Source organism: Myotis lucifugus, unplaced genomic scaffold (genome assembly GCF_000147115.1).
Source record: "Myotis lucifugus unplaced genomic scaffold, Myoluc2.0 scaffold_420, whole genome shotgun sequence".
In the NCBI taxonomy this organism is placed as follows: Eukaryota; Metazoa; Chordata; class Mammalia; order Chiroptera; family Vespertilionidae; genus Myotis; species Myotis lucifugus.
This window is the reverse complement of record NW_005871468.1, coordinates 636755-657513: the sequence shown is the minus strand read 5'-3', so window position 1 is coordinate 657513 and position 20759 is coordinate 636755. Positions and strand designations below refer to the sequence as shown.

The following is a 20759-nucleotide window of genomic DNA, read 5'->3' as shown; positions in this document are numbered from 1 at the left end:
AATATATATGTGTGTGTATACATATACATATACATATACATATACATATACATATACACTCATGGAAAAGACTGGAAAGAAACACACCAAACTGCTAGTGGGTTCTCTCAAGATAAATGGATTGGCATTGATTTTTATTTTCTTCTTTGTAATATTTCGCAGACTACAATGCATTTTAAAAAGGGGGAGAGGAAAGGAGAATTTTAAAGTATATATATATATTCATTAGACATGCAATATATAAACAGCAATGTACACATGTTATTATATGCATAACAAAATTATTTAGGTAGAAGGAAAAACCCAAACTAAGCAAGCAGTATATGCACAGTGGTAGTGATTAAGGCTTTGGAAAACAGACCATGGTTTGAATCCCATCTGACAAGTTATAAGACTCTGGACAAATGCAAACTCGCTGTGCCTCAATTTTATGACCTATAATATAGGGATGATAATACCTACCTGCCTCCTAGAGTTGATGATGTAGGTATTAAGTAAGTTAAGATTAAAAGTTCTTAGCATAGTGTCTGATAAAGTATATAAATCTATAGCTTTAACAAGTTGATCCTGAAGCTAGCTTAGAACTCTGGCTTAGGGACAGCAGAATTTCATTTAAGTTATAAATTTTACCTCTTGCTTCATCCTTTAACCTCTGAACAGAGACCAATAAAGATTCCTTTTCATCAAGTTCACTTTCTAAAAATGCATTCCGTTCAATGGCCTGATTTAGCCTTTGTTCAAAGTCTTCCAGTGAAACTATTGTTGCCCTAAAAAAAAAAAAAATAGAATCCATGAATTAAATAAATAATGTGCAAATAGGTAATACAAAAGGAAACTGCAGTTTATCTCATATCATTTCCTGACCTAGAAAGCCTGGCCCAGTTGAAAGACAATGATCTCACTCCTTCTGATCTCTGGTGGCATTTAGAGTTTCTGCTATCATTTAAGGCCATTAAATATATTCTTTTCTCTTAAATTCCCATCTAAATTCCTTAAAGTTCTCCCCACTGGATTTTTCAACACAATACAATCAAGTTCAGGAAAACTTCAGTAGTTTTAGAATACGAAAGAATTAACTAAAAATTTGTTTAAGACACAAAGTCCCAGGTCCCACTCCATTTACATTCTTCCTACCAATCCTTTTCTTCTTCCTGCATTTCTCATCTTACTCCTTTATTCAACAAACATTAACATGTATCTACTATGTGTCCACTACCTGCTATGTGCTTACCTGCTAGATATAAAATTCCCTAACCTCATCAGAACTCATAATGCAATGTCCAATTTTATCATATCCTGTCAACTGTCCAAATATCTCTCAATTCCATTTGCTCTCCTTCAATCTTCTGCCCCCATTCAATACTCCATCCAATACCTGGATTACTCCTAAATGGTAGTGATGAGAGGTCTTTACATCTCCTCCTCTCTATTCCAATTCCTCAGTACTATCTGCTGAAATCATGGTCTAAAATAGTACTCCTTTGTTTTAAAAATTATTAAAGAGGCCCCCATTGCCTATAGAATGACATCAAACATTGCACACAAGGTTCTTCACAACCTGGCCTCAACCACCTTCCAGCCTCATGTTGTTCAGCCATGTCTCTATATATTTCAAAGTGAAATATTAATACCTCACACACTTTCCTGCCTCTCTGACTCTGCATCTCTCTCTTCACCTGGTTAACTTCTATTTCTCCTTGTACGTTCTGCTTCCCCAACTCCCCCAGGGTAACTTCAGCTGTTCCCTGCTCTATGCCCTGGAACGACTTGTACACTCTTTCTACTAGAGAATTTATCATATCAAACGTCCACACCTGTTATACCCAAGGGCAGTAGCTAGTTTATCTTTGTATCCTCAACTCTAGCATCATATCAGGCATTTAAGTCACTCAACTATTAAGGAAAGAAATACCAGATAATAAAGTAATAGGAATAAAATAAGAGGAATTAAATTTTGAATGGTTAAGAAACAACTAATTTACAGATATATGAAAGCTGGCAATAGTAATAGCAAGCCACTATAGGTTATTCAGCAAAATCATAATTAAAGCAATATTTTGAGAAAACTCATCAGTCGGTATTAAAACAGAAGAGAATAAAAAGGAGTAAAAATTTAAAGATAGATTAGCTAGAAAATAACTGCAGAATTCAGGTTTAAGATGTGAGGACCACCCTAGCTGGTTTGGCTCAGTGGATAGAGTATCGGCCTGCAGACTGAAGGGTCCCGGATTCAATTCTGACCAAGGGCAGATGCCCGGGTTATGGGCTCGATCCCCAGTAGGGGGTGTGGAGGAGGCAGCCAATCAATGATTCTCTCTCATCATTGATGTTTCTATCTCTCTCTCCCTCTCCCTTCCTCTCTAAAATCAATTTAAAAAAAAAAAGAAAGAAAGAAATACATCTGAGTTTTTTTTTAAAAAAGAAAGAAACACAACTGATTTTTTTTTTTTAAAAAAAAAGGTGTGAGGACCTACAAAAAGTGTGGTGGTATTGAGAAAGAGAGGGAAAGATAGAGGAATGAATGATACATATTTTAATGAAAAGCCACAGGAACAAAAGCACATGAAAGAAGGAAAAAAGAAAAGTTTAGAAGGGAATTTTCTGGGAAGATAAGAATTTTTGGTTAGTTTCAATGCGATGAGTACCAAAAGGAAGTGTTCTGGGACTAAGATCTAGGTGATAGATTGAACCTAAAGACATACACTTTAATCACTGATTGCCAACTTTGGTTATTCTAACAAAATGCACATCATTCACCTTTTTGCTCGCTCTAGGTCGTCATTGGCCTGCTCCAGCTCTCTCACATACTTATGCAACTGCTCCTTAATGGCTCGAGTCTGACTTAAATCATCTTCTAATACTGAGACCTGCTTGTAGCTCTGTGCATATTGATGTTCTAGTTTCTCCTAAAGGCATGGATATAGGAAAAAAGTATGTGTCATTAATATGCAGTTTTCTTTAATGAAAGATGCAACCCAAGTTAAAGAGGAGGGAAAATCCAAAGAATTCACCCACAATCCAAGTTATGGCACCCCTTCTCCTTTTTACAATATTTAAAAACAATCACACATTCATTCCAACTGACTTAACTCATATAAGGTTTAAATAGTCACCCATTGTCCTCTCAGAAATCTAATAATGGTCTCTCTGAAAACAGTAAAATAATGAAAACCCTAAACACGGTGGGGGAACTTCTGAGTTCTCAGGCTACATGCAGTTCAGGGTGAGCACAAAGAAGTAGACTGACAGAGTTCAAATTCCCTACCCCTTACCTGCCCACCCCCACCTTCCCAAACCCACCTACTCCCCAGACACGGAAAGTCTCTAAGCATCTGGCTAAGGCAGGTGGTTAAAGAGCAACAAAAGCGGCTAAACCTTTTACTCCTGAAAATTCCTTTTTAGAAGGCAATTTTTAAATCCAAACTAAACTCTAAAACTAAAGGGACTATGAATAATAATGAAATAAATGTGTATATTTCATACAAATATAATTTTTAAGTGCCACAAAATGAGGTGCCTTATCAAAACAATCAGGCAGCTTCTGAAAATTATAGGGACTATAAAATTATATCTAGGAACATGATCACTAAAACACTGATGGCTACAGACTTTCTAAGTGAGCTCCTAAACTCTAAATCTCCTCTCCCTTAGTTCCATGAAAGAAAACTTAAATTCACTTTAAGCCTCCTTTTATATATTTTGTTGCCAGCTGCTCTTAAACTCCTCTTAAAAAAGTACATTTTTCATTTTAATAAAGCCCAGTACATTAGACACCAGGCTCCTACTGCCACAATTACCTTTAATGCTTCCACTTCATATTTCAGTCTTTGGTTATCAGCTTGCAAGTCTCTATTTCTTTGTTCAGCCTGTACTAATTGTGCCTCCAACTCTGCTTCTAATTCTCTGCTTCCTTCCTGAAATTCAACTAGCTCATCCCGAGCTTCCTGGAAGCTAATAAAAAACAAAGTGGGAAAGATAAGTTGTAGTTAGTAGGAACCATAAGGATCATCTTAAAGACAATTACATACCAATTCAAGAATTTATGCCTGAATGCCATGCTATAATAAAATATACTAAATAATAAAGACAATGTTTTACACATCTCTTACTCTATATTCAAGGCTCAATGAAAATGAGTTATAGGCCCTAAAAGGACTCAGATTTTATACACTCACTGCTAGCTCTTCCTTACTTAATCCTATATAATAAAAGCCTAATATGCAAATCGACCAAACGGTGGAACGACTGGTCGGCAGGGGGCGGGGCTGACGAGCGGACGGCGCCAGGCCAGCCAAAGCGGGTGCTAGTGGGCAGAGGGAGGGGATGGCGATTGGGGAGCGGCGGTGACCAGCGGTGGCGGGGCGATGGGGGGCAGGGCCATAGCTGCCCCCTGGTGGTCAGTGCGCTCCCACAGGGGAGCACTGCTCAGCCACAAGCCAGGCTGATGGCTGGCGAGCGCAGCGGCAGTGGCGGGAGCCTCTCCTGCCTCCACGGCAGCGCTAAGGATGTCCGACTATGACTTAGGCCAGCTCCCCGCCATCAGTTGGACATCTCCCAAGGGCTCCCGGACTGCAAGTGGGCACAGACCGGGCTGAGGGACACCCCCTCCCCCCAAGTGCATGAATTTTCATGCACCAGGCCTCTAGTGTATTAATAAATAAGCACATATTACTATATTGCAAATCAGTTTATTATTAGATAAGTTTTTCAATATAATTGGTTTCCTTTGTAATTCTATTATTTAATTTTATGCATTTAAAAACATTATACGAGAAGGGGTCTGCAGGTTTCCCCAGCCTATTAAGGAATCTATGGCACACAAAAACAAGAACCTCTGCCATAGCCTGGCTAATGTGCCTCAGGGGTTGAGCGTCAATCTATGAACCAGGAGGTCACAGTTTGATTTCCAGTCGGGGCACATTAGTGTGGGCTTGGTCCCCAGTAGGGGGCATGCAAGAGGCAGCCAATCAATGATTCCCTCTCATCAATGATGTTTCTATCTCTCCCCCTCTCCCTTCCTCTCTGAAATCAATAAAAATACATTTTAAAAAAGAAGAAAAAAAGAACCCCTGCCATAGACACCCACCTTTTATATCCACTGGCACAATATAACTAACTTCAGCAATAGCAATGAAATAGCAATAAAAGGTTTAATGAGACTTAGAAAACTCTGTTAATCAAAGTATGAAAATGTATATTTATTTTAGAAAAATTCCATTTTAAAAAGAAATTTAAGCCAAGTCTTGGTGCTCACAAGATCATGTAAAAATTCTCCCAACTAATTAAAATAATTGAGATTTTATAAAATGCTTCATACACCTGAAGCTCTTCTCCCCTCCCTCAAAGCTTTTCTGGCTGCAGACACTGATAGTGTTTGCCTGAGGAGAACTCAGGTCTGCTGTCTGAAGTCTCAGACAGCCTATCAGAATCTCCAAAAGACGGAAATGATGAGGCAGCAGTGCACCCGCAGCAGGCCAAACATGGCCAATTAGAATAATAAGCATAAAAGGATTTAAGCTACTAGAAAAAAAAAAATCAGTGACACTAAATTTTCTTACTATTTTAATAACTTGAGTAATATAATAAGGATTAATGGCATTTTTGTACTATTTAAATACAAGCAATGTTATGACTAGCTCTAGAATTCCAATCCGAAATCTGAAACTCTTCATTTTAGCTTTATGTTTTAAAAAAAATGCACATGCTAGAGATGGTGCATTCCAAATGCCCTCCCCTATTTTTAGGATGTTTTTCAACATTACCTTTGTTTATACTTTAAGGACAGTTCCTTCCAATAAGCAATTTCCTCCTTTAAACTTGAAAAATCTGGTATATCTTCACCATCCATGATCAAGAAAGCCTGTGAAATATTAAAAACACACTTATAAATCTGCAGCATTTTGGAGGAAGTTAAACATGGAAGATTCTAAGAGTGGTTAACTCTTTATTGTAACTCAGGCATATAAATCACTTCACTACCCACTATTGGGGACCACCAATATTGTGGGTGAGGTGACGATAGGATAGGAGATCAACAAAGTTCTTAGGTATAAAGCACTTCTGGTCACAGCAGCCCTAGGTTCTGGTGAATTGGCCCAACAGAATCATCCTGCACACAGGGCTCCAGCAGTTGGCTTAAAGCCAACTGATCTTCTGGAAATCAGGTGACAGTAACAAGCTTATTGTCAGAACTAATTCTACTGCATGCCTTTCTGCTGTATAACTGCTTCAAAACACCTGCTGGAGACACTTAAGCCAGGTCATCGTACTAGGAGATCATATACCACGTTTTCAATAAGTTACTTTTATTGCATTTCTAAAACCTTCCTGTTAATTCTCTTTTAAATACAAAGCTTCTTCCATTAAATCCACTAATCCTCCAACTTTAATGTTCTTTCATTTGGTTCTTCTCCCAAGGCGTTCAGAGCAGGTAGGAAAAAAATGCCTATTTAATTAACCTTGCATTTGGACTGACTACCTAAAACTCCCAATTGATTGTCAAGGACAAATGGAATACCAAAGACAGTGAGCTCCATACCAAGCCTAACTTTAAGAAGCAAAGTTCTGTAAGAGTCTTACCTCCTATAATCCCCTCCCCAAGCATCCCACTTTATATCCAGCAATACTGTTCAAAGTTGTCTTAACACACCATTCTGTTTCAGTTCGGGATGTTTTCTCTACCTGGAATGGCTCTCCCTTCTTTGTATATTTGGAGAGCTTCTATTTATACTTTAAAACCTGTCAGTCCTAGCTGGTTTGGCTCAGTGGATAGAGTGTCAGCCTGTGGACTAAAGGGTCCCAGGTTCAATTCCAGTCAAGGGCACATGCCTGGGTTGTGGGTTTGATCCCCAGTAGGGGGCGTGCAGGAGGCAGCCAATCAATGATTCTCTCTCATCACTGATGTTTCTCTCTCCCCTCTCCTTTCCTCTCTGAAATAAAAAAAATTTAAAAACCTAGCTGTCATCTTTCCCAGAAAGCCTATCTATCTCACCCTCACCCAGATCGCACTAACATCTCCCACACTCTTGGCTACCTCTATACCCTCACAAGCTTTCATGAGTATATTTACCACACAGCTTACATTTCCATGTCCCCTTATTAGGCTATGCATTATTCTGACTTTTTTCTACCCGGGCACACTGCTTACACATTAGCAGATACTCTAATACTGTACTTACTAAATTAAACCAAAATTGATTCAACCTAATCCATACCAGGCAGCAAGAATTCAAGACCAGCTTTAAAAGCAAATTAATAAAAACTTAGAGTTGTAGAATGCTATTCATGAAGGTTTAGCAAAAAGTCACAGACAAGAACAAATACAGAACTTCAATTTCAAAATGGTTTCCAGTGAGTAAAATTAGCATGTAGTTATATCCACTTACTTTCATTCCTTTGTGGCCTACTGCAATTTTTTCTGTTTTAGTCAAGTCTCTCCTGACTTCACCATCTATTACTTTTGACATCTGTTAGTCAATCTTCCAATTATTTTAAATTACCAATCAGCCTAAGAGTTCTTTGAAAAGAGATGGATCCTTTCCGTATTTTGCATCCCTTCATGGCATCAAGCATAACATGAAAGTACAGAATGCTTGCAAATGTTTATAGAAAGTACAGAATGCTTGCAAATGTTTACTAAGCACCTACTATGTATCAAACATTAAGTACTGGACAAATATTTAGTGCACCACACGCACCCCTCCTGTAATCTGATTACCCTTACACTGGCACATTTTTGTTTGTATTATTCTACTCTCGAAGATATCCTTAAAATATGATAACACATTGAAATTGAAATGTAAATCCCCCCCAGACTTGGGAGTGCTGTTGAGACTGGAGTCTAGGGTTCCAATTCTACCATTAAAATCTCAAACCTGCTGAATGTCTTTTAAGTCACAGTTTTTTTCATCTAATGAGAGTTTGGACTAAACTATGTTTTTTTCAAGTATGTTTCTGATTAGTAAATAATACTAATTAATTTTATAATCCTATTCCTTCATCAAGGCTCCTAATTCCCACTCTATTTTCCCAAATGTAGGAATAATCTTATTTGTAACTGTAATTTAATTTGTAGTAAGGTAAGAATGAGGGTGAGGCTAATCTGGCAGAAAGAGGTACTTGTATTTCAAAAGAAAATCCAAAGCACTTAAAGGCATTACCTTATAGTATCAATAACTTCTGAGAGTTACTGCCTAAGTACCCTTGAGGAAAGGGACATATTAACAAGCCAGATGAAGATATAATTACAGGTCATGAGAAGCATCTAAGGGTGAGGCAATAATCACTATGTCCCCTGTATGCTCTAGACAAGATCTTTCCCCAAAGTGCCAAAAAAAATATTGATTACAATTAAAATCTACAGCCCTAACCAGTCTGGCTCAGTGGACAGAGCGTCGGCCCAAGGACTGAAGGGTCCCAGGTTCGATTCCGGTCAAGAGCATGTACCTTGGTTGCAGGCACATCCCCAGTAGGGAGTGTGCAGGAGGCAGCTGATCGATGTTTCTCTCTCATCTATGTTTTTAACACTCTATCCCTCTCCCTTCCTCGCTCTAAAAAATCAATTAAAAAAAAATTTTTTTAAATCTATGAAGCCAGTCCTAAATAAACTATTGGCACTGATTCTCAAATTTGGATAAATGCACTTGCCATTTGAACACTGCCAACCATGTATCAATGTGCAGCTCAAATATTCAGTTTCTACTACACAATCCGAAAAATTGTTTTTGCAAAATGTAATGAAGATCAGAATAAAACAAGTAAAGTTTAACTTAAAACAAAAAGGACATAAAGAAAAGTGAAAGATTAAGTCTCTCCAGCTAGCTTTTTGAAGGCAGGACCTCTGTCTTATTTGTAAACTAGAGGCCCAGTGCACGAATTCGTGCACCAGTGGGGTCTCTCGGCCTGGCCTGCAGGATCAGGACAAAACCAGCTCTCTGACATCCCCCAAGGCGTCCCGGATTGCGAGAGGGAGCAGGCCAGGCCGAGGGACCCCACCAGTGCACTATCGGGCCAGGGAGGGACACAAGAGGTTGGCCAGCCAGGAAGGGCTCCAGGGCATGTCCAGCCCATCTTGCTCAGTCTTGATCGGCCAGACCCCATCAGCAAGATAACCTACTGGTCGGACCTTCTGCCCCCTGGTGGTCAGTGCACATCATAGCAAGCAGTTGAGCAGCCTTAGCATATAATTAGCATATTACACTTTGATTGGTTGAACGGATGACCGGACAACCGGGCACTTAGCATATTAGGCTTTTATTATATAGGATACTTTCTGCATCACCAGAAACATGAAACACACCAAAAATCCAACAAATATTTGAATTGACTTATAACTTGTCATTATTCCTTCTTTACTTTCAAGGTATCACTTTATTAACATCTAAATTCCTATTTCAGGATTAAGTAAGCAAAATGATTTGTGGGTAGTTTATTTCTACCTCACAATGCACCACCATATATTAAACAAAGGTTATAAATCTATTATTCTCAGTTAGACAAAATTATCAGTCTGATGCATGCCAAGCCACATTCACAGGCACTTTTAAAGTTCAGTATAGGCTCCACATCAAAGAGTAGGGAGCTGATGGGACCTGTTGGGGAGACCCTTGCTACCTAAAATAATCATCGTCAGCCCTTCCATCTTAAATATGAATGGGCAACCAAGAACCATCCAGACAAATGAGAAAACCCAGTAAGTAGCATGAATAAGAAAATCCTAGGACCTACTGAACTGAGGGAAACAGATAATTCAGGAAATGAGAGAACTTTTTTCTCATAGAACAACTCAGGAGGGTTACCTCCCACACACTTCCTGAGACAGTTACAAAAGAAGAAACAAAACCAAGACCTAGAAGCACAAGGTACAAGAAATAAGGGCTCCAACTCAGGATTGCAAAGAAGGTCTCACAATGAAGCCTAGGTCATCAACCAGCTGGATGGCTCCAGGAAAAGTGAGGAATCCCACATAACAGAGCACAACTGGGGACCAGGTAAATCTGAGGTTGTGATGAAAGCACATCACTCTTGTCAATAAGAAAAAAGGCAGCAGCCCTAGCTGGCTTGGTTCAGTGGGTAGAGCGTCGACCTGAGGACTGAAGGGTCCCATGTTCGATTCCAGTCAAGGGCACATGCCTGGCTTGTAGGCTCCATTCCCAGAAGGGAGCGTGCAGGAGACAGCCAATCAGTGATTCTCTCTCATCATTGATGTTTCCATCTCTCTTTCCCTCTCCCTTCCTCCCTGAAATCAATAAAAACATATTTTTTTTAAAAAGAAAGAAAGAAGGCAGCAGAAACTCCAGAGAAATCAAAATGCAGTATAAGAATGTCCTGACCCTTATGTTTAAATAGGACAAGGGTCTCAAGGTCTGGGCAGTTCTAAATGTTATCACTAAATGTTATTTCTTGCTAAATGTTAAAATGCAGCTCAGAATTTTGCAGCTGCAGCTGTAAACAGGATAAACCTCATAAGTATAGCCAACTGCCAAGGAGAAATCAACATGTAATTAACCAAACAGCGTACATAAGCAATAGCTAAGCCTCCCTTTGAATATGATTCCCATCTCCTTCACTTGCTGCAAGAAAATGAAGCTACCTTGCTCCAACCACTTCTCCTTCTTGAATAGAGCACCCCAGCAGCAAAACCCTTGAGTTCAGAAACACTTATATATAAAACATTTTTTAAAGACTTCAGCCCTGACCAATGTTGTTCAGTGGTTAGAGCAACACCGAAAGGCCGCAGGTTCAATTCCGTCAAGGTCATGTACCTGGGTTGTGGGCTCTCCGCCCCCAGTGCATGCAGGAGGCAACCAGTGGATCTCACATCGATATTTCTTCCTTATCTCTCTGTCTCTTCCACCCTCCCTCCCTTCCACTCTCTCTGAAAAGCACTGGAAAAATTTTCCTCTGATGAGGATTAACAACAATTTCAAGTCAAAAAATTTTTATTTGCTGATTTTATATTATTGTATGTAATGGAGGTAAGTTCCACAAGTTTATAGACATCAGTGAATTTCCTACATTTGGTTTAAATTTACCACAAGTTTCCCATGTTGCTATCTTGTAAGGGTCTAGAATTTTTTGAAGTTTGTATTCTTTTTAATGCCCTTTCTAATTTTGTAGACTATTTTTAAATATGTTTTTATTTTAAAAAGAGAGGAGAAGGGAGAAGGATAGAGATAAAAACATCTATGAGAGAGAACCATCGATTGGCTGCCTCTTGCACACCTCCTACTGGGGATGGAGCCCACAACCTGGGCATGTGCCCTGACCAGAAATCGAACCAGTGATGTCTCGGTTCATGGGTCGACACTCAAACACTGAGCCACAGTGGCCAGGCTAATTTTATAGACTTTGATGATAATACTGCTCTCCTTGGTCTTCTCAAAGTGAATATTTGTCTTTTTAGCTTATCCATCTCAGTCCCTTAATATTTTCACCGTCATGCTTTGGACCTGCTCTAGATTACATATATACCTTTCTGGAGCAACATTTTATTCATGGGTAGGAATAAAGTTTTCAGCACCCCTTCTGTTATTATAAGTGACTGGTGGTCAGTGCACGTCATATGTACCAGCAGGTCGACAGTCACTTAGCCTTTTATATATATACAGGCTAGTAGCCCATCGCACATTATCGCACGCAGTAGGCCGCCCGCCACTTCCGCAGGAGCCAGTGGGAACCCCAGCGTGCAGCCGGGAGCTGCGCTGCTTCCATGAGAGCTGTGCGGCTTCCATTGGAGGTGGAAGCAAGCCACCAGCGCCACGGAGCCGGGAGGGAGCCATGCCGCTTGCGCAGGAGCCGGGAGGGACCCGCGCTGCTTCCGCAGGAGGCGGGCCCACCATTTCCTCTCTGGGCCTGCACTCACCCTGGAGGCTGCAGGCCGGCCCCCCTGTCCCTGTCCATCTCTGCTCGAGGCCTCACCTGCATGCGCAACCTCCTCCTGTGGTCGTGACCTGTTACGGCGTCCCGGCCTAATTTGCATATTTCCTCTTTATATAGATAGTGTGGTTCATGGGTCAGTGTCTTTATAAAAGGTCATAATGGCAATTAGATGCCTTCCCTGGCATTTAACATTTATTTGAGTGTATTTCTTTTAAATATATTTTTATTGATTTCAGAGAGGGAGATAAATAGAAATATCAATGATTGACTGCCTTCTGCAGGTCCTACACTGGGGATCTAGCCCACATCCCAGGCATGTGCCCTGACCTCCTGAGCCAAGCCGGCCGGGCTATTTGAATGTATTTTAATATGGAGCCAACCCTTCTACAAATAGGGTTAGGGTTGTTTTTATCTATAAATGTTATCATTCTCACGCCCAGTTTGAAACTTTCCTGTGTGAAGCTGACTTTTGTTGTTGTTACTGACCCATTATTACAGTATCAGAGGACCTACCAGTAGTTAATACTTTGAAGAGAGTTTAGCTAAGTATTGTCCTGAGAAATCTCACTGTTCACACCTCTAGGTGTACAATAAAGTATCCATTTGTCACTGGTTTGGGGTTTTTCAAAAGGGCCTTATTTTTTTAAAAATATATTTTATTGATTTTTTGCAGAGAGGAAGGGAGAGGGATAGAGAGTTAGAAACATCAATGAGAAAGAAGCATCGATCAGCTGCCTCCTGCACACCCCCTACTGGGGATGTGCCCGCAACCAAGGTACATGCCCTTGACCGGAATCGAACCTGGGACCCTTCAGTCCCCAGGCCAACCCTCTATCCAGTGAGCCAAACCAGTCAGGGCAATAGGGCCTTATTTTTAATACAACTGCCAACTTTTCCAGTGTTCCCTGGTGACCCAGGTTTTAAATAACCCTTCATGTGAAACTTCCTGAGAATCTAGTTCTTTTTCTTGTATCCTCCTTATTAACTACTTAGTTAAGGGTCAAATTCTAACAAAATTATTTCAATGTTTTCATACACACTTCTCCATTTTCTTGCTGAATCTTATGTGGACTGAATGTTGACAATTTTTCTAATTAACAGGCTACTTTTACAGCTTGTTTACTGGCTCCTCAAACAGTATTATAATCTACTAGAGGCCTGGTGCACAAAAATTTGTGCACTGGCGGGGGAGGGGGGGGTGTCCCTCAGCCCCACTTGTGCCCTCTCACAGTCTGGGACCCCTCGGGAGATAACCACCTGCTGGCTTAGGCCCACTCCCCGGGTGGCAGATGGCAGGCCCAATCTCTCGGTGCCTGCCCCGCCTCCCCGGGTCACGCACACGGCAGGGCCGATCCAGGGGTTGGGGCGCCGCCCCAGGTTGGGTCACACACGGGATGCCCAGGGGGGCCGGCCGATCGCTGCTGCACCACCTGGCCACCCCGGGTCGGGTCGCACACAGACGCCCGCCGCCCCGGATCGCAGATAGCAGGCCCGGATGGCAGCAGGACAGGCGGGATGGCGCTGTCCCGCCCAGACGCCCGCAGCCCCGGATCGCAGATAGCAGGCCCGGATGGCAGCAGGACAGGCGGGATGGCGCTGTCCCTCCCTGCCAGCAGTATGCAAATTAGCCCCCATCTTTGTTGGCAGTTAATTTGCATATCGTGCTGATTAGCCAATGGGAGGCGTAGCGAAGGTACAGTCAATTACCATGTTTGTCTATTATTAGATAGGACGCCAGAAACCTTTTACTAAAATGACCATCATCTTTTCCAGAATAAACCAATTAAAAACATTTAATCAAGGGAACAGGTGGTAGGAGCAGCACAGCATAGTGGTTTAGAACCTAGAGCAGGGGTGGGCAAACTTTTTGACTCGAGGGCCACAATGGGTTCTTAAACTGGACCGGAGGGCCGGAACAAAAGCATGGATGGAGTGTTTGTGTGAACTAATATAAATTCAAAGTAAACATCATTACATAAAAGGGTACGGTCTTTTTTTTTTTTTAGTTTTATTCATTTCAAACGAGCCAGATCCGGCCCGCGGGCCCGTAGTTTGCCCACGGCTGACCTAGACCCTGAACCAAACTGCCTGCATTTGAATCAGATTCCTCTACTCTCTAGTTGACCTTGGGCAAGTTACTAAACTACTCAGTGCCCCATTTCCTCACCTATAAAATGAGGATAATTAAAATAGGGTTGTTATGAAGATTGAGTTAATATTTGTAAAGTACTCAGTACAGAGCTTGACACATAGTAAATGCAGCAAAAATTTCATTAAATTATAAAAAACTGGTAGGTCAAGACCTGGCAAGGTGGTTCAGTTGGTTGGAGCATCATCCCATAGACCAGTGGTCGGCAAACTCATTAGTCAACAGAGCCAAATATCAACAGTACGATTGAAATTTCTTTTGAGAGCCAAATTTTTTAAACTTAAACTATATAGGTAGGTACATTGTTATTAACTTAATTAGGGTACTCCTAAGGCTTAGGAAGAGCCACACTCAAGGGGCCAAAGAGCCGCAAGTGGCTCGGGAGCGGCAGTTTGCCAACCACGGCCATAGACCAAAATGTTGGGGGTTCGATTCCTGGTCAAGGCACATACCCAGGTGAAGGTTTGATCCCAGGTCACATATGGTAGGCAACCGATCAATGTTTCTCTCTCACATCAATGCTTCCCTCTCTACTCTCTCCCCCTTCCTCTCTCTCGCAAAAAAAAAAAAAAAAAAATCCTCAGGTGAGTATTTAAAAAACAAAAGAAAAACCTGGTAGTTCAGTGTAGTGGACCTTTCAAATCTGACCACAAAATAAATGTGCTTTAGGCTCTCCCAGCACTGGCATCACGGCTGCTGCTTCCCTTGCATCAATGCTGGCCACCAGGCTGCTCTGGCCACACACAGAATTGCCACCTCCACCATCATCCCTTCCACCTCTCAGCAGTTGGAAATGAAGCTGTTGTCATATCTGGAAGAAAACTTGCCAAGCAGGAAGTGTGGCAGGAGGTGGAAGAGTGGGTGGCATCGGACAACAAACAGCCACACCTGAGCATGATCCGGTTTGGTGAGAATCCTGAAGTCATTCCTATGTCCTCAACAAAACCAGGGCTGCTGCAAATGCCGGAATCAACAGTGAGACAACTGTGAAACCAGCTTCAATTCAGAGCAAGAACTGTTGAATTTAATCAAGAAACAATGATGATAATGTAGACTGCCTTCTTATTCGGCTATTCCAAAGCACACTGATAAAAGATCTGCAAAGCTGTTCGTCCAGACAAGGATGTTGACGGCTTTCGTATAATTAAGGTAGGGTGATTGTGTTTAGCCCAGTATTCCTTGTTACCAGCTACCCATGGGGTATGTGGGAAATAATGAAGAGAGCTAACCTTCCAACCCTAGGGAAGAATGTGATTGTAGCTGGAAGGTCAAAAAATATTAGAATGCCCATTGCAATGTTACTTCACACAAGCGGAGCACACAAATGTCCTGGAGATGATGTCATTGTCACAATGTCTCAATCACTCCCAAAGAGCAGCTGAAGAAACATACAATTCTTGCAGGTCTTGTGGTCTCCACTGCAGGCATTCCAAATCTGATCACAGCAGATATGATCAAGGAAGGAGGAGCCGTGATTGATGTGGGAATAAATAAAAATTCAAGATCCCATCACTGCTTAACTTAAGTTGGTCAGAGAGGTGGATTTTGAAGGAGTCTGGAAAAAAGCCGGTTACATCACTCTAGTCCCCAGTTACATCACTCCAGGCCCCAAGGGGGCACTGATCCCATGGTGATGCTAATGAGGTGATCCCATTATTGCAGAAAAAAAAGTGCTGAGTCTTGAAGATCAAGTACTGAATTCGCCCTAGCTGGTTTGGCTCAGTGGATAAAGCGTCAGCCTGAGGTCTGAAGGATCCTGGGTTCAATTCTGGTCAAGGGCACATGCCCAGGTTGTGAGTTCGATCCCCAGTAGGGGGCATGCAGGAGGCAGCCCATCAATGATTCTCCCTTATCATTGATGTTTCTCTCTCTCTCTCCCTCTCCCTTCCTCTCTGAAATCAATAAAAATATAAAATAAATTAAAAACAAAGAAGTACTGAATTCTAAGGAGTTTATAGTGACAACTAATTAACTATTGCATCTTCTGGGTCAAGAACAGTACTCCAAGCCAATTCATGAGGCAAAACAGGCCAATAGAAATGCAGTATTTCTTAATTTATTCTACTGACACGGTTTTAAATGTTCTGTTACTGAAAACTTAACTGATGGGTGTTTGCACACATAGGTCTGTAGCACCTTACCAGGAGCACCCATTATCAAGCTGGGTCATGTCATCTAGCCATAAGAGAAGCCATTATCCTAGTTACTGACATGGGGGACATTGTCACATTGAGAATGGCTGCTGAACTTTATCAGACCACTTCAGTTACACTTTGCCTTTTCTAAGACTGCACTTCCCAAGTGCTATTCCAATTGATACTCACTTTAGGTTCCAAACCTTTTGAGTTCAACTGGTGTGAGAAATGACTCACCTATCCAAATTTCAAATGACGGACTGGGAAACAGAAACATGGCGAAAATGAGACTTTTAGTAATATTCCCGAGAGAGGGCACCCATTGTACAGGAACACACGTGGGGCAGGGAACACAGCCTATTTATTTAGTCCCTCCTCCGGCTCCTCATTGGCTGAATCCTGTGAGATCACCTGCTCTCATACAGTGCCTAGGTCTTGCTGTCTCCCATTGGGGGGCCATTAAAATATTGGGCTGAGACCTTTCTAGCTGTCTCCATCTCCCTTTGTTTAGGGGAATCACAGCTCTCATACCCTCTCCCCACCCGCCACATCCTATTTGCTCTGGGGAAATTCAGTAACAGCCTGGCCACATGCTAACCTGACAAGCTCAGGGAAGGCCTGCATGGCGGTCTTGCAAACTCAGAGACCTAAAGTAACCACAAAGGATGGTCTGAAACTAAACTTTAACTAAAAGCAGTTATGGTGGCTAGTTATTCTAGGCTGGTATCTTCACTGACAAGGTCAACCTTTACCTTAACTGAGCCTTATCTATTTGCATCTATAATAACATACCCTTAAAACGTCTGGGTAACTTGAAACTTCTTTTTCTGGACCCCTTAGGGCACAATCTAATGTGCCTGGGCGCCAGGACAGATACCACAAATTCCTTCATTGTTATGTTCATTTTTCCTGCACCCACCTAAGTATGTGTCTATCATTTTACTTTTTATCCAATCCCAGGGGTCCCCCTCGCCCCCCACCTTTGCTTTCTCCCGCCTTTCTAGTCTATCACCAATGGGTTTCATGTAACCCACCTTCATCCCTCCTTTGATTGCAATGTATAAATACAGATGTAACCCGCCATTCTCCGGAGCATTATCTCAATCCTTGAGGTTCTGATTCCCGGCAAATGTCGACAGATTGGCTCAAATAAACTCACAAAAAATTCTTTACAGGTTTGAATGTTGTTGTTTTTCACATTAACACGAGGAAGATGAATCAGAGGCATACTTCAAAACAAAGGAAAAATGTTGCTAAAGGAAATTAAGGAAAAGGTAAAATGAAGAAATGATGGTAATTGAGCAGAAAAAAAATTTATCCAAATTTTATACATACTGATAACCAGAAGAGCTACATGTTAACAGTATCCTGAGCTATTTTATAGCTTAGTCAGTCATTGGGGAAACATCTCTGTTTGTTCCATATGCTTTTAGCCCTTGTCTTATGTGTGTTACCATTCATGAGGTTTCTCCACTAGGATTGAAAGGCTTATTTTATAAATAATTCATGTGTATTGTCACACTTGATTTGTCCCATATCCTTAAACTTCAATGTTAAATTTTTGTACTGTTGGGGATGTCTGTATGGCTTCTTTGATAGATCTTGAAACCAATTTTTGAAAAACAAAGCTTGAGCCTGGTCGGCAAGGCTCAGTGGTTGAGTGTCAAGCTATGAACCAGGAGGTTATGGTTTGATTACCGGTCAGGAAACAGTCCCTTGTTGCAGTCTCAATCGTGTGTGTGTGTGTGTGGGGGGGGGGGGGGGGGGAGGGAGCGAGTGTCAATGATGATTCTCATCATTGATGTCTCTCTCTCTCTCTTCTTTCCTCTCTGAAATCAATAAAATTATATATTAAAAAAAAAAAAAAGAACCTTGGGCAGCTTGTATAAGTATGCAACTTACTTTTCCATCAAAGAATTGTCAGCAGCTGCCTGCTTTTCTCTGGTACACCTGTTAGCTTTCCCCGATAGATTTCTGAGAGCTTAAGTTAATATTGAATGTAATCAAACTTTCTTTTCTTTTGTTTTGAATAAAACACTTCTGACTGGAAAAATATAAATGTTTTAGAATTTATAACATACAAATGACCCCTTAAAATTAATCACTTCCAGAAGTTATATGCACATTCCAATGATATCACCATTACTGAAAACATTTCTAAAACCTTTTTTGGAATAGTTTTGAAGAGCCAGATTAAAAACTAAATAAGTTCTCCGTGGTACCACCTCATTTTACTGGACAACTGGTATTATCCAACTTTTTTACTCCAATTTTATTCATCAGACTTACCCTTTCCAAAAATTCAATTTTTTACAAATGACAAAAGTTTGCTACCCCTGTGGACATTCAAAAGACCTTCTCAGGGGTTGCAAAGACAGTCTGTTCAGTTTGCTTCAAGTTACAGTGGGAGGATATGTTCACTGTGTTATTTGAAACTATGTAACTAGAGATACTAAGGCTATAGACAGCCAATATAGAAAACTATACTGGTAAAAAAAAAAAAAAAAACTTTAATGATTCATCTATAATCTCCTGAAGCTTAAATGAAGGCAGATAATTATGTTCTCTCCTCTGCTCCCCAAATCGTCCCTCAATACCATGTCTCATGGATGGAGTTATGAATCTCTAAAGTATGACAACTTTCACATGGGGCATTATCATACTGTATATGACCTTCAGGTTTCTAGCAACTGACAAATCAACTCATTTGGGTATAAAACAATATGTCTAAAATGCTGTATTTACAAAGGAACTACTCTTTGTGCATTAGTAAGAAAATCCATTTTATATGAGATTGCTGTCTTCTTGTTTATAATTGTAGAATGCACTAATGAGATTAGAAGTTCTTTTGGACCTCACTATAGGTCAGCGATTTTCAACTTTTTCATCTCATGACACACAAACTAATTACTAAAATTCTGTGACACATCAAAAAATATATTTTTTGCAGATCTCACAAAAAATATGTATAATTTTGATTCATTCTCACCTGACAGCTACTGTTGTGTTGGCTGTCATTATTTTATTTGACAACCTAAGGGAAAACAGCTCCACGCCCCTGACTAAATAGTCAAGCATTGCATGTTTTTTAAATTCTTGCAGCACACAGGTTGAAAATTAATGCTGTAGGTAATACGTGTCTTTTTACCAAAATTCTCCTACTTTTCCCAAAGGAAACATTTATAGAACGTTTAACTTTTCTAAGTCTATCTAAAGATGGCCTCCCCTTTGGTCCTGAACTTCTTTTTTCTACCTTACGAAGTGCTCAGAAACTTATGTCAGAAGTAATTTTAAGCTTTAAGTGACTAAATTTATCTCAACATGGTTCAAAATGAGACTAAAATAAGTTTTGCAGATGTCATGAAAGCAAGATCTAAGTTTTTACTGAGGTTTCTACGTATTTTAAATGTTCCTTATCCAACTTCAATTTATTTAATTGCGTCAAAACAAAACTAAAAAAAAAAAAAAAAGAACAACTTCTTTAAGTGTTAGCAACTTCTATCTGAACTAGGTCAACCTCTAACCAGGGCTAGCCAACGGTTTTCTCTGTTCCTTAGATCGCCAATTTTAACAAAAATTCAGAAGAGATATCTTACTCGGTTCCACTTTACTTCTCTTCAACCCATGACTTAATGCTATACCAACAAATTCACCATTTAGCAAAGCCGTTACCTAGATAACTAGCCAACAACCCGTGAAGGACCTTTCTTGTAACTGAGTAGCAGTTCCAACCCTAGGTGAGTCTGCTCACAATATCTGAATAAGTCTTCTACTAGACTAGCTTCTGGTATATTTTTGGCAAGTCAAGTTTTCTGCTTTGCTTTCTAGCAGAGAAACGTATATAAAAAAAAAAAAAAAGAAAATCCCACCAAGAAAAATTCCCAACTCCGAACCTAGTAAATTCCGAACCAAGCGAACCCATTCACCAGCTGGTGGAATCCACAATCCCTGTTAAATCACTTAAGAGCTCCCGCCCCCGCCCGGCCCCGCCCGGGCTCATCCTCCCCCATCCGTCCAAAGGCGACAACAGAATTAGGCACCCCCCCCGGGCAATGAGGTTCAAAAGCGATAGCAAAAGGGGTCTTAAATGTGGCAAGGCCCTGGGGGGGGGAAGGAACCTACCCTTCCTTCCCGAAAACTGAAAAGACTGCTTCGTTGCTAACCAGCAAAAAGAGAGGGCGCGGCACGAGCCACCTAAACCCGTTTGATGGCACCTCCCTGAACTCCAAGAGGGGGTGACTGGCAGTTTCGGGGGGCAGTCACGGGAAATGCCACTTCAAGCCCAACGTGGGCTGCTTTCCGCTCTCGCCCCCCGACGGGAAAGCGAAGGAAGCTCACATTCAACCGGCTCCAAACTAGCCTCCCGGCCGCAGGGATGTCAGTGGGAAGGGGCGGGGAGAAGGTTGGACACGCCGCTGCCACTTCAACGGAGCCACCCCTTTCGCCACCAGCGCCCCAGGCCCGCGGTGCCACGTCCCGGCCTCCGTCCACCGGCACATCCTCGGGAGGCCGCCCGACTCGCTCCCCTGCAGGCGCCCCTCGTGGACCACACCTCGGCCAGGGCGGCGACGGAGCAGTTAGAGCGGTTGGAACCC

General features: G+C 41.4%; 1 protein-coding gene and 1 pseudogene across 9 annotated transcripts in view; one reads left to right on the top strand and one right to left on the bottom strand.

Moving 5' to 3' along the window:
• Positions 1 to 20759, bottom strand: part of NDEL1 (nudE neurodevelopment protein 1 like 1) — a 48509-nt gene that overhangs the window by 27434 nt on the left and 316 nt on the right. For all 9 annotated transcript variants that reach the window (XR_002826210.1, XR_002826209.1, XM_014467916.2 and 6 more), the window contains 4 exons: positions 5763 to 5860; positions 3798 to 3951; positions 2758 to 2906; positions 631 to 767 (listed from right to left, as the gene is read on the bottom strand). Coding sequence is in view for 7 of the 9 variants with exons in the window: in XM_014467916.2 (XP_014323402.1) it covers positions 631 to 767; positions 2758 to 2906; positions 3798 to 3951; positions 5763 to 5848 (526 nt within the window). In the remaining 2 variants the exon portion in view is untranslated. Of the gene's footprint in view, positions 1 to 630; positions 768 to 2757; positions 2907 to 3797; positions 3952 to 5762; positions 5861 to 20759 lie in introns of those variants that run through there.
• Positions 13396 to 15663, top strand: LOC102440952 (annotated as a pseudogene).